The sequence below is a fragment of the Motacilla alba genome, chromosome 2 (genome assembly GCF_015832195.1).
Source record: "Motacilla alba alba isolate MOTALB_02 chromosome 2, Motacilla_alba_V1.0_pri, whole genome shotgun sequence".
In the NCBI taxonomy this organism is placed as follows: Eukaryota; Metazoa; Chordata; class Aves; order Passeriformes; family Motacillidae; genus Motacilla; species Motacilla alba.
Window position 1 is genome coordinate 103,315,582 of NC_052017.1, and position 13,459 is coordinate 103,329,040.

At 34.7% G+C, this 13,459-nt stretch overlaps 1 protein-coding gene across 1 annotated transcript in view; it reads right to left on the reverse strand.

Annotated features, from left to right (window-relative positions):
- SMCHD1 (structural maintenance of chromosomes flexible hinge domain containing 1) overlaps positions 1-13,459 on the reverse strand; it is a 68,702-nt gene that overhangs the window by 42,726 nt on the left and 12,517 nt on the right. The window contains exons 4-17 of the mRNA XM_038127361.1: positions 11,211-11,293; positions 10,979-11,109; positions 9,337-9,451; positions 9,065-9,184; positions 6,052-6,218; positions 3,762-3,855; positions 3,302-3,512; positions 2,362-2,479; positions 2,091-2,274; positions 1,382-1,579; positions 1,184-1,297; positions 637-743; positions 279-361; positions 12-125 (exon numbers count right to left, since the gene is read on the reverse strand). Coding sequence (XP_037983289.1) covers positions 12-125; positions 279-361; positions 637-743; positions 1,184-1,297; positions 1,382-1,579; positions 2,091-2,274; positions 2,362-2,479; positions 3,302-3,512; positions 3,762-3,855; positions 6,052-6,218; positions 9,065-9,184; positions 9,337-9,451; positions 10,979-11,109; positions 11,211-11,293 — 1,839 coding nt within the window. The remainder of the gene's footprint in view (positions 1-11; positions 126-278; positions 362-636; positions 744-1,183; positions 1,298-1,381; positions 1,580-2,090; positions 2,275-2,361; positions 2,480-3,301; positions 3,513-3,761; positions 3,856-6,051; positions 6,219-9,064; positions 9,185-9,336; positions 9,452-10,978; positions 11,110-11,210; positions 11,294-13,459) is intronic.

Here is a 13,459-nt window from a genome sequence, read left to right on the forward strand (position 1 = left end):
TAAATACTCACAATGCAAAATAACTTTGAGTTCAACAAGAAGTTTCTTTGAACCTCCGTGGCTTGTACCTGGAAGTTTTTGCATTGCTTCTCCTTTTTTATTTAAAATTTCTATTCTTAATGCTCCTGAATTTAAAATGAAAAAACGACAGACTTTTAAAATATGTTGTGGATTAAAAGTGATCAGAGATTTCCATATGCTTGTCTTTTTAACAAGGGTACACAATATATTTTTAAATTACCATTTAATGTTTTAGTATTTGGAAGAAAAAAATATACCTATTGGTGTACCAGCAAATCTTGTTTCATTTGGTAACAACTCATCTCCTTCAGGCCATGTCACTGATAATTTGTCAGGAAGTCTAATTAAAAAAAAAAGGGTGAACATTTTTTCAGTAAGTTAAAATAAAGAGCACTTTATCTTTAGTTAAATACACATTAAACTATTTTTGTGGTCGGGAAAGAAAAAACAAATCCCAACCTATTTCTTCTTAGTTTATATTTTCTTTTTGTTTCTACTGCAACAGCTGACTGCTTTCCCATTTGGGAATAAAACTGAACTTTGTTTGATCCCTGATTAAATACAAAAACTATAACTAGAAACTCCACAATTATGTAATTGTTTCTTAGTGCTTACCTTGCCATTTCATCCTCTATGTATTTTTTAACAACTTTGTCAGACACTGTTCTGTCAAGTTTTGAGATTGGAATAATTTTCGTTTCAGCATACAATGCCTGTGGTTCCTGAAATAAAAATTCAGTGCAGTTATAAATGGCCAGACTTTGTAATATGTCAGACGAGAAAGACCTCCCAATCAAGGGACTAAACAAGTCAACACAGACATAATGCAATATGCTAACAAATACTACCTGGTGAAACTACAAGACACTGTTTTAAAATCTGCTGAAATCACAACGGTTACAAATGGATGCACAATATGCTATTGATGCTGTGAAACTTCATTTCATACACAAATCTTAATAAATCAGACTGTTCATAATGCATAATAATTTTAATATATTCACATTAAAGCTGAAGTTGAGTATTTCTAGACAGTTGATTGTAAAAAATTACATCAAAGGCATTTACTGTAAAAGTCATTTAATCAGGTCAGACAAGGGATTATGTTTAAAGATTTAATATCCACACTAGCTGTGTGAATTCTTTCTGTATTTCTTCTTACCAAAGCAATTTGAACCTCTCCCCCAGTGGCAAATATATCCCCATCATGGTCCCCATACAAGTAAAATTTCTCAATGCTTCCATAGAATATTGGATGAGTCTTAGTAGTTTTCACCTATAAGCAGAAGACACCAATTAATTCATTACTCCTGCATCAAAATGCACAGTACCTGCCTTTTATAGGGTTTAATTAACTTACCAGCTGTCCAGTTTTGTATGTTTTTCCATCCCACTCTATTGCAGCATACATTGTCCAAGGGCTCTGCATTCTTTTGGATGATACATCAGTACGTACAGTTATTCCTTTAAAGACTGTGAATTTTATCTGTTTGTCGTATTTTTCATGACAGTCTTTGAGCCACAGAGCAAATTCTCTGTCAATTTTCATTCGCTGCTCCTATAAGAGATTACAACATAAGTACATATTGAATGTATTATAAAATTTGAATCTGACCACAACAGAAGCCTGAACAATTTTAAGAGTACAGAGATACTGTACTGAAACCAAAAGCCAAAATGACACACACAAAAGCAAAAGAAGAAACAGAAAAGAAAAAGAAAGAAACACAGAAACAGAAATAAAGACACAAAGAAAAAAAAAGATTATTCCGTTTGAAAACTTTAAAAAATTCTAGGAAAACTACACTTCAAGTCAGAAAAAGTGCTTCCCCCAGCAGCCATATTCCTTTAGGAAGAGGGTCTTTCCACAAAAACTGTCACATAACAACTAAATAAAGTAATTGTTTAAGAAAATAAAAGGAAAAATACTGAGTCTTAATTTTTCAGATTTAAAGATTCAGCTTTACTGCTCACTAAACCAGAGAGATGTGAACAAATAACCAGTGAGCAAAGGCTTCTGTATTACATGCACTGAACTTCACCAAGAAGAAACAGAATGCAGTAATTACCTGTCCATTGAAGATTCTTGTGAACAGAGTATTCTTATCCTTTAGCTTCAGCTCCAGATCCATGAAAGTGAGTTTGTTTGTGCTGACCTGGAACTTATCATTGGTAAACAATGCACCAGAAATTCTGTTGTAGCATTCAATTGGTGCCAATCCTCTCTTCTTTGGAGGAGCGCACCAGTCAAAACTTAAAAGGAGAAAGTCATTACAATCCTTTTTGATAAAGAGAGGTTTACATTATAGAAAAAGACTGTACAAACACATGACCACTTACTCTTCCACAGTTGTGTATGGTATTAATCTTCCATTCCAAAAACATTCAAAAATAGGCCTTTTTCCTCTGGCACCTTTTTCTACTAAAAAACAGTCATCGTCATCATCATCACTTAATCCTTGATTTGAAAAAAAAAAAAGAAAAAAAAGTCTCCTTGAATATATTTCTTTAAAAAACTAATATAATATCAAAACCCACAGCAATCTTAATAAAGAAGCACTATTGTTATTACATTCAGCACAGTAGCAATGCACATTATATCAAGCTCATTATATACAGATTTAAATTTTTTTTCCTGTTTTAGAAATGCCAAGCAGAATCACTAAGGAAGGGAAAGAAAAATTCTAAATTGAAGTTGAATATTACCAAATTCGAAACTTTAAAATTTGAGGGTTACTTTTTCCTTTGTTTCAACTGATGTTCTTCTAGTATCATGAAATCTTGTCCCAATTAATTCAAGATTTGTTTTGTCAAAAAACAAAAAAGACACGAAGAATTTTAAAACTCCTAGCATTTGAAAACTCACAACTGAGTAAAACAAATTTTAAACTGAAGACTTCAGACTACATGCTGTCCTTTGCAGTCCTTCGATACTAGAATCTCTTGAATCTAACTGCTTATATTTTATTACTTTGTTGGAGCAAAGATGCAGTCAAGAAAGTGCGAAGTTTAAATCTGAGTACATTCCGTAAGAGTTTATAATTTGGAATCAGCTGGTGTTATGCCAAAGATCCAGTTTACAGGAATGAGTTACCTCAACAGCCAATTCACAGGATTTGTTCATCCAAAAGAATGCGAACTTTTCTGTTCTGTCACAACCTAAGTCAGGTAATAATTTGCACTTCAACTTAAAGTTGTTCTGGTTTTTATTTCATTAAAATATTTAGAGTAGGAGGACTGTCCATGATAGGAGTGACAAGCAGCAAAACATTTCACTTACTTGATGGAAAACAAGGATCATCAGGGTATGTTTCTTTATCATAAAGGAAGGGATGGTATCGGATGATGCCTTCAACTATACCTTCTTCTTCAACATGTGCCTTGAACTCAAAACTATCTGCTGCAGTGTTTATATACAATGTCTGCATGTCATCTTTGATCTCCCTCAGATTGACAATCTTTGGTACTTTTCCCTTTTCAAACATTGAAATCTGGAAAAAAGGAAAAGTTGATTTTCCTTAGAACAAAAGACTCACAGTAATAAGCACTTTGACAATTGACTGTTAGCAGAGGAGTTAGTTCCTACACTGCAATGCTAAACAGAATTACTTCACAAAATTAAATTACATACACATCGTGAATGCTGTATTTTAAAATGCATGATTACAGAGAAACAGGCACAATATTAAAAAAGTTGCCATCAAAAAGGACTTTTGACTAACATGTATAAAATCTCTTACCTGAATATCAATGTTGTTGAAAGGGGTTATTTCTTTTGTTACAGCATTAGCTTCATTTCCTTTTGGTCCATGGATATAATAGTGATAGATATGTCTGAAATACATTTCAGAAAAAAAAACAAACCAGCAAGTGAAATTTAAAAATTGCACATTATAATTTTAAAAAATTCTAAATAAACTTGTATTTGTATTAAAATATAACTGGATTGTTGCACTGTTATAAATCCACTCCTTGACAACATATATCTGGTACAAAAGATTTACTAAAGGGAGTTACCCTTTTCATTCCTCTCATCTCTGTCATGCACAATCACACTAGGACCAATTTTTGGGTAAAATAATTGGAAAGAAATTTGAAAAAAATGAGTAAGTGAAAAAAAAAAATACAATTGTTACATGGCTACAGATCCTTTACATCAAAGGGTACTAAAAAAACTACTGTAAATTGTCCTGCACTCTGGAAATCAGAAAGAACTAGAGCTATAAATCTTTCCACAATTTGTCTCTGATAACAGTTTTTGATCAATCTAAAAATAATAGAAATATGTAACAAACAATCACTATCTTTACAATATTTACATAAATTTGAATATAGGTAGGAGTCATGGATGTGATCTGCATAATAGAAATGATTTTTCAGTTGTAAACATTGCTTTCTAATTGGCATTTTTCCTCATTTAAGGAATTTAAAAAAATCCATGTGGTCAAATAGATTAAATAATTTCACAGAGATATGCAATTTGAGAAAACTGAGGAACTTAACTCCATTTATTTCAACTTTTCAGTAAGCTAGCTAGTTCTTCCAACTTAAAAGACTGAATCCTTAAACCTCTGGGGGATGGTCTGGAGATAAATGAGATTGTACTAGTCAAGGGGACTGAATGCATGACTGAAGTCAAATGCACCTTCAAGTTTATAGCTGCTTTGCCTTTGACCTCCACTGCACCACATGTTCCCCAAAGAGAAATCTTGATTCCCAGAAAAAAGCTCCTCCTGGTCTCATTGCTCAGGATTTTATGGTATGTCCAAATTACTTAGTATTTTGTGTGCATTTCTTCCAGACTTCAAAGGCAGTCTCTTGGCCTTAAGACATTGTTATTTTAGGGGTTCATCTCCAAAGTATCCAAAATAACGAGAGCTGCGCTGCAGCGCATGAAAGCGGAATGAAACTGGTATCGTGCACATGTGGCAAAGAGCATGGCAGAAGGGAATGGGGAGGTGTTCGAGGGGAAAAGGGCCATTGTAGCTGAAACAGTGGCACAGGACTGTGTAGCACTGGAAGGCTAAATGAGTGGTTTTACTGTAACAGCTACAGGGCATATATCTGAACAATTGCACCTGGGTTCCATCTCAAAGAGAGGCAGCTCTTTCACTTCAGGAGATGGTTGGAAAGAACTAATGCACACTTAAGTGTGAGTGTTCACTTGATGATCACCCGGAAGTTAAGAAGGGATCTAAATTATCCTCCGCAGGTAGATGTACCCTATATCATCATGAGGTTAAAAATGGTTTCAGTAACAAGTTTTTATGTGCAACACTGAATGATATTTCACATAGTAAGACATTACCTAATTCTTATATTAATCCTCTTTTTAAGTACATCTATTATTATCAGATTATAAGCATCACAAAAATAAAATCATAGTTTGTAAACAAAGTTCTGTAGTTTGCCAGATTTCAAAATTGGTCTACGACTTCGTATTTCAGTTTACATTCACAGATGGATCCATGATCATAACAGGTAAGCCCAAACTCTTCACAGGTATCTCCAGGCTCTGTGGGCCCACTGATGACATTATTACAGTACAGGGCAGATAGTGTCATATATCCTTCTCCCTCTTAAACTGGGATGAAGAGCAGTGCTTTCTTTTATTGTCGTTATAAAAATTCAACCAACCAAAAGATCTCCTAAAACTGTAAATACAAAGCTAGGTACCAAGGTTAGGAGCAAATCTGTGAGCAAAGTAACTGATGAAGTTATAAGTAATTAGATAAACAACATCTTACATTTGTACCACACCATTAAATTAATAGGCTACCAAAAATTGGATAATTATGGATAAAAAGTGGATAATTATGTATCAATCATCAAGTCACATTTTTGGTTAGGGGTACCCCATTCAGTTGTGTTCGTTTCTGTAAAACTGGTTAGATAGGGAGGCTAATTGTAGTACCAATGGCCTTAAAAGGAATAAGGCAAATGTCAAAGTACAAAAAGGAAGCAGTTAGTAATTATTTGACTTTGTTAGTTGCCCACTTTTAAATCAAATCTTTTAAATCATCAACTTACGCCAGCTGCCTTGTCCAAAGATGAAAGTAGTTTTTCAAGTACTGCATGTGATCTGGTTGTACACCTGTAATGACAACTGCTGTGAAACTCTCTTTATCCCTTTCTTCTAATATTAGATTATGAAGAAATCTTTCATCATCACTTGTGATGTGAGTAGAATCAGATGGCTACAAAAAGAGTAAAATAATAAGAGCAGGGATGTAAACTGAATTTCTGAACTGCCATCAACTTGAAAGGGATTAAAAAACATAACAGAAAAGTAATACAGAACACATGATGCTAAGTATCACAAAGCTTAAAATAAAGGTTTTGAAATTAAAGTCAACAAGCTGAGAATGTGACATCACTAATCCAGTTCATTTTCAACTGACTTTCATTACAGCACTTGAAGTGTGCCATCTAAAAATGCATTTATTCATGTTGAATGTAGCACTGTGTGATATCCATGTCCTCATCCATCAAGTGAAAGCATTAAGTGTGCAAGACATTAAGTTTTCTTTAAGAAAACAAAGCCAAAAAAAATTATTGGCTTTTAAAGGGACAGGCTGCTTTCTATAGCAGAAACTCAAGTGGAAGAAACACTTCTGCTATAAAAGAAAAAAAGCTGAATCCTCAATTTCAGACGAAATGTCAAGTAGTCTAACAGAAAGAGAGATTCCTGATTCCAGAAACTACTGATTGTCTTTTCCAGAATGGACGCACTTTGCTCTTTCGGCAGTTTTCTAAAGTGCAGAGAAACACAGTGGTTGATGTCATGCTTCACACTGGACCAGTGAGTAATCCCTTACATTTGGTACATCCAGAAAAAAACCCTAACTTTAAAACAAAGATTAGGATCTTTCTAGTGAATGCAAACAATTGTTACAACTGAGAAGGTATGTTGTAGTAAATGCAGCTACATGCCTTATTTTGCAGGAAAGCAGAAAAACCCCACATCACTAAGGCATGAAAGGAGACGTGTTCTGCCTAACCATAGTTAGGTGAAATAGTTAAGGGTTAATATCCAGACTTACTTTCCCCTTAGCAAAGAGGATAATTAAACCATTTTTGAGATTTTCATCAAAGAAGACTACATCTCTTTTTCCTGCCCACAGCATAGCCTGGACTATTCTATGCTAGTGATGGGATGTGCAATAATTAAGAAAAGCCAGAGCTGCTTGGTCCTCATCTCCATGTGATCTGACAAACCTAGAAGCTGCACACTGATGCTGAACAAGTGCCACTTTGTACAGCATGGAAGAAATTTACAGACTGAAAAAGCCTTCAAAATATCACTCCCAAATTATCTGTCTGCCTTCCCACTACAGATGACAAGCTACCACGGCACCTTCCCCTACATTCCCAGCATCTATCTCAACTAGAAAATTACTATTTACTTCTTTGCAATATTCAATGGTCCAGAGATGTGACTGCAGTGAAGACATGTGACTATTATGCATCAAGGAAAGATGACCATCAGGGATACCATTAATACCACTTCTTTTCAGTGTTATGGCCTTGTTCTAAAGTCCTTTTTGTTTCATATTAATTACATCTTGATTTCTTTGCACAAGTAATTTCCTTCACCAACTGAATGGCTCAAAGGCTCAATTATTCTTCTCACACTAGTAATCCATTTAAAATTTCTACTTCTGCTAACAGTATTCTCTTGCTGATGTATGTGCAGTGCAGACCATTTTTCAAATCATTAGCAAGATGAATTTACACACTTTATTTCACACCAACATAATGAACTGGACTATGTATTTCAATGATTTGCAAAAAAAAAATCCTAAACCTGAGTTTTAGGAATCTCTTAGGGGAACCTCTATTATCTTCACACTTCACTTCTATTACTTTTCACATCATCTCCTCCCTCTTAGATAGTTACAAATTATCTTTTAACTCTAACTAGAACCTTACCTGCATTTTCGACAGTGTCAGTTTAACTTTGATTTTATATTATTACCACAACTTTTCAAACAGTTGACTGCACCAGCTTCTTGAACTCTTTAGTAGTACCTATGCATCTCATTCAGCTGCTTTCTTCTAACTCAGGCCTGCCAGTTTGTCTTCTACTTTATATCATCCAACCTTTCTCTTTAATATCAATCAGGGAGGGAAAGCATTTGTACCCTTTACAATAAAGCAGATTTCGTCAGCTTTTATTTTCAGTTTCTATTTTTTGAGTCTGATAATGTAAAGAGAATAAAAACAAAACTCTGGCAATTCATTTTTGTTGCAACTCACTTACCCAGAATTAGCATGATAAAAACCTTATTTACTTACTGTTTCTTTCTCATCCATATGAAACACCAAGAACACTGATATAACCCACCAGATATGGGCTCAAGGTCTGACTACCTTGTCATACACACCACCCATTTTTCCTCCCATCTGCACCCTTAGTTACACCTTTGCCTCTCCCTCCTTGCCCAAAAATGTCCAAAGAACAGTTCTTTTCAATCTTCCTCCTCATCTTAGAGCTTTTTTACTTAGGTTCTTTTTCTTCATGAAAAGCACCAGGATTGTTGACTTTAGTTTTCAGCTAAACAGTTCATTTATTTTACAACATTTATGAATATTTATAAAACCAATGGGTTTTGTTGGTGTGGCTGGACTTTTCTCGATATGCAGGTTAGTCTTACATATTTCTAAACAAGTACAATTTGGTTCCCTAATTTATTCCTCACTGCTTCAGAGAAAATTCATTTTTGTTTCATACACAACAAAAAATTTGCTGTGCTTAGAAAAGGTATTTAAGTATTTTTCTTAACCTGACATGTAAAACTGTAAAGGATTTCTGTCATTTAACCTTCACTGAAAAGAGGAAAAAGCATCACATAAAAATAAGGCATAAATTTTCTTTAGTGTCTTCAAGTTCTTGGTTACTTCCTTTTACACTACAGGGTGCAAATGCTTCAATAAGAGGAAGATACCCCCAGATAACTATTACAGGAATATGACACAGTTAAATCACATTAACCTGGGAAAGGCTTTCAATTATAAACGTGAGAATCTTAAGGCTATTTACCTTTCTGTTTTGAATGTATCCAGTATATATTGCTTCTTTGTTTTTCTCCTTCTTTTCAAAATCCTCTTTAGAAAGGACAAGTTCGTGAACATCCTGAGATGCTGCAGGTTTGCTTATCATCTGATTTTATTAAAGAAACAGCATTTAAAATCAAAATAAGACTTAGAATTAACATAATGAAATACTTTAATGCTGTGATTAAAAGTTAGGAAGCAACAATCTAATTGTGCGCCAAAGTTCTAAAATAAAATTAAAGTCAGACATTGACTTACTCTGGCAGACTGTCCCACGAAGAACACTGCTTGCTTGCCTCCAACTCCAAAATATGAGATATCACTATTTAAACTACGAGGCACTGGCAAAGGCCGTACATATCCTGAATGATCACTGAGAATAAGAGTGTCTTTAATAAACTTTTTCAAGACAAAAGTAATATAAAAACCCAAAGATACTTCTGATCTAATGCTTCTATTAAATTCTTCCTCCTGGCATTTTGTTAGATAATCCTTCCCTTTATACCTTTTAAAACTGCAAGATTAAAACATATGTGCCTGAAATTCTTGATGTACTCTTTTTAGCAGGATCATGACAGAGGAAGTATTTTCCTAAAACATTTCTGCCCCTTCTCGCAAACCAAATCTTATTAAATAAAAATGGCTTAAAAAGCAAGCCTGATCTTTCTGACAGCATCCTTTCATAAAAATACTTTTAAGTCAAAGTGGAAAATAATGCCAAGCAACTATTAAATGCAGATTTGGAAAGATAACCTATGCTATCAGTACTGAAGTTCCATGTCTTTTAAGTCACCTTGAACAGTCTTATTTAGTTTAGGAAAACGTTTATTTTTAAATCACAGCCGTCCCAAATGAAAATAAGGTGGAGAGATGGTATCCTACTATAATTCAGACCTCAGTTTCCATTAAGTGGTAGTAATCCACAGTTTAAATCTGTATTTTAGGAATACTACACATTTCTGTTACTAAACTTGCCTACATAACTTCAAAAAGCAGTGGAATTCTTTACAGATGACCTAGAACCACTTTTTATGCACTTATCTCCAGATGCTTAAAAGACATTGACTTTCTATTTGGAGATGTTTTCAATTCCCCCAGCTATATTATCACTTCCCACAGCCCTATTACTTTTTACACTACCTGCTCTTATGACAAATTAGTTATGACTGAGACTGTAATTATCATCTTCACATTTACAATCCTAGGCTTAAGGTATTTAAAATGTGACTGAAGCTCAAAAACTGTACATAACTGATTTTGTGGAATTTTATACCCTAGTGATTAAGCCTGGCTGTGCAGGTAGAACATCTCTTGAGAACAGACTCAAAACCGTAAAGTTAATTCATATAAGTAGCAAAACCCACCAGAGAACCTCCACTTTCTTCTTTAAATGCAAAATATTTATTTTGTGTAGCCTGCATCAAAAATAGACATCTCCGGGTGTAATTTATAATAGATTATAAAGAATTAAAATTTAAATTAAAAAAAAATAAAATTTGAACTAAAACCATGTATCTGTTTAACTGTTATTGCAGTAGCTTAACAGATATTGAATGTATCATTTAATGCACTACTGAAAGGTTTTCAGGTAACAGATGAACACAGTACTAAAATCCCCTGCAGGACATAGCATGCCCCGAACTGTATGCAGGCAAGCAAAATACAGTTTAGAAAAGGTCTCAGGAACAAAAAAGTATTCAGTGTGTCACAATAATAGAAGAGCAGTTTTGTGTCATAAACCTTCTCTATTGCCTACTTAGAAAAAGTATGGGTCTATTTATGTTATCATAAAATGACAGGGTTTAGCTAAGTGTTGGTATACAGCTATGCATTAAAAGCATATTTTGTGGACCTTTGCAGAGATTGCCAATTGTTGTAGAAATATTTAGAACTTGCTAACCTTTCAAAGTCACCTTGTCTTGTAAACTTTGACAATCTATATACAGCCCAGTTGTTAAGCTGTTTAGAAGTCATTCCACTTCCATTATCAATCACAGCAACAGCTGGTTTTCCTTGGGAATCATCAAACAACTGTTTGGGGAAAGACAAACAGCACAAATCAACAAGGAGCAACAGGAAAAAAAAGGATAATGCAAACTATGTCTGAAAACACTGAAGTATTTTTATCTTACCAATTTTATCTGTATACTCCGAATGCCAGTATTTTGAGATGTAGCTGACAGAGAATTGTCAATCAATTCAGCAAGGGCAAATGCTAAAGAAATTGAAGAAAAAGAACCCTATTAGTGCTCAGAAAACAGACACCCACTTATAGTAGTTTCTTTCAAGCAATTAGAAAAACACAATTACCTAAACACAGACAAGACCTAAGCCATGTCAGAACAACTTGTTTAAAAAATAAAATAGCTCTTCTACATGTACTTTATGATTTGTTTCACCACTGAATCTCTCACATCACTAAATGGTAAGATCACAATTATTAGAAAGAACAATGATAAACTAACCATCTCCTTACCAAAAGACAGATTTGTCCCTTTCACAATTAGAAATTAATTTTTATGATTCATATGTGACTCAAAAGTACATGAAAAATGGACTTTGACTTGTTAAAATATTGAGGGAAGAATGAATTAACTGAAGAAACCTGAACTGAAATTTTGTGAAACACCTAAAATGTTAATTGTTTATAAGAAAGATAAAGAAAATTGTAGAGATGGTTGAAGGATTTCAGTGAATGGTAAATGCAACCAAATTTCTGTCAGATCCTTGGCAATATACTGCAGAAATAGTCACGCAAACTATTTGCACAAATTCATTGTTTCTAACCATTAATGCTTGGAGCACTTACCTAATTAAAGTAAAACTACCTAAGTTTACTGGAAAATGGCATTTAATCTGAAAAAATACATCAAATTCAGATTAACTCAATCTGACTGACTGGCTTTAGTGAACAGACATTTCCATTCAGTCTCTCTAAAAAGGAAACCTTATTTCCTACAATTTGCAGAGTTCTTCAGAATGCTACAGTGCAATTTACACTGGCCACACACTTCAGAGATGTAAAAGGAAACCCTTGAGTATTAGTGTAACACAGCAACACTGAAGCACATGGCATTTTCCCTCAAGCTGTTATCAAAGTATAAAAACAGTTCTGCACTTTTTTGCAACTTTCTTCATTGCAAACAGAGTAGCTGATCATCAGTTATGTGATCCATATTTACTATTCCATATCAAAGAACAATGGTCCTTCATCAACACTCAAAATAGGTAGACATTCAGTCTTCTCCAGGTCAGCTGCCCCTAGACCCCCTCACCTCACATTTCATTTATTTACGGTGGAACTTTTTTTGTCATCCTTTTCTTTTAATGTATCTGTAAGACTGTTATTATTCCTCCTCACATCCCTTGCCAAATTTGCTCCAGCTGCGCCTTAGTGTTCCTGATCTCATCCGTACATTCCCAGGCAATATCCCTATGTTATTCTCTAGCTTGCTTGCTAGTTATTATTGCTATATTATTCTCTAGCTTGCTATTATTCTCTAGCTTGCTTCCACCAGCTGTGCAATTCCCTCCTGTTGTTTTAGTTTGACCAGGAGGTCTTTACTCAGCCATGCTATTCTCCTGCCTTCTACACCCGATTTTTTCCACATAGGAGTTCTCGTGCTCTAAGAAGTCATTTAAATAACTGCAAGCACTCTTCTACTCCTTTGTCCCCAAGGGTGTTTCCCGGTGTCCCATGCACCACACTCTTTAACACCTGAAAGGTCTTTTCCTAAGGTTTAGAGTCCTTACAATACTTTACACTTGCCAATTTAATTGAATTCCACCAGAGTGTGCTCGCTACAGACCAGGCCCAGCTTGGCCTTTCCTGTCAGATTCTCTGCGTTGGAAAGCAACAGGTCCACCAAAGGCTGCTGGCAGGAATAAAGCACAGATCTCCACAGAATGCTTGCTCTGTGTGGCCTCACACAGCAATTCCTGTGCACAGAGATGGTCAGATGTACCACTGACCCAACAGTACTGTACACCTGACCCAAACCAAAACCCTTTGCTGGGGCATGGAACAAATGATGTGCACAAAGAGCAGATCAGTCCATAAAAATAACAGCTGCTATTTATCAACACTTTTTATAATGTTTTAAAACAACAGGAATGGTATCATGCTTGATTCTTGATTTTTTTTGGGCATTTTTTTTCTGTGCAATTTTGAACCTGATGGACCTCTGAAGTACATAGTACTTAGAAGGTAATCACAGCCACAGACAGAATTTTCAGAGAAGCCATAAACAGAAAGCAATTTATTCAATAAAACAATACAAAATGCTGGTTACATATTTCATGCACCACTTAGATAAAAACTAATTAAAGCAGCATCTTTTTAAAGAAATTCTTGCTCTTGTTGGTAAGCTAAGCGCTGTAG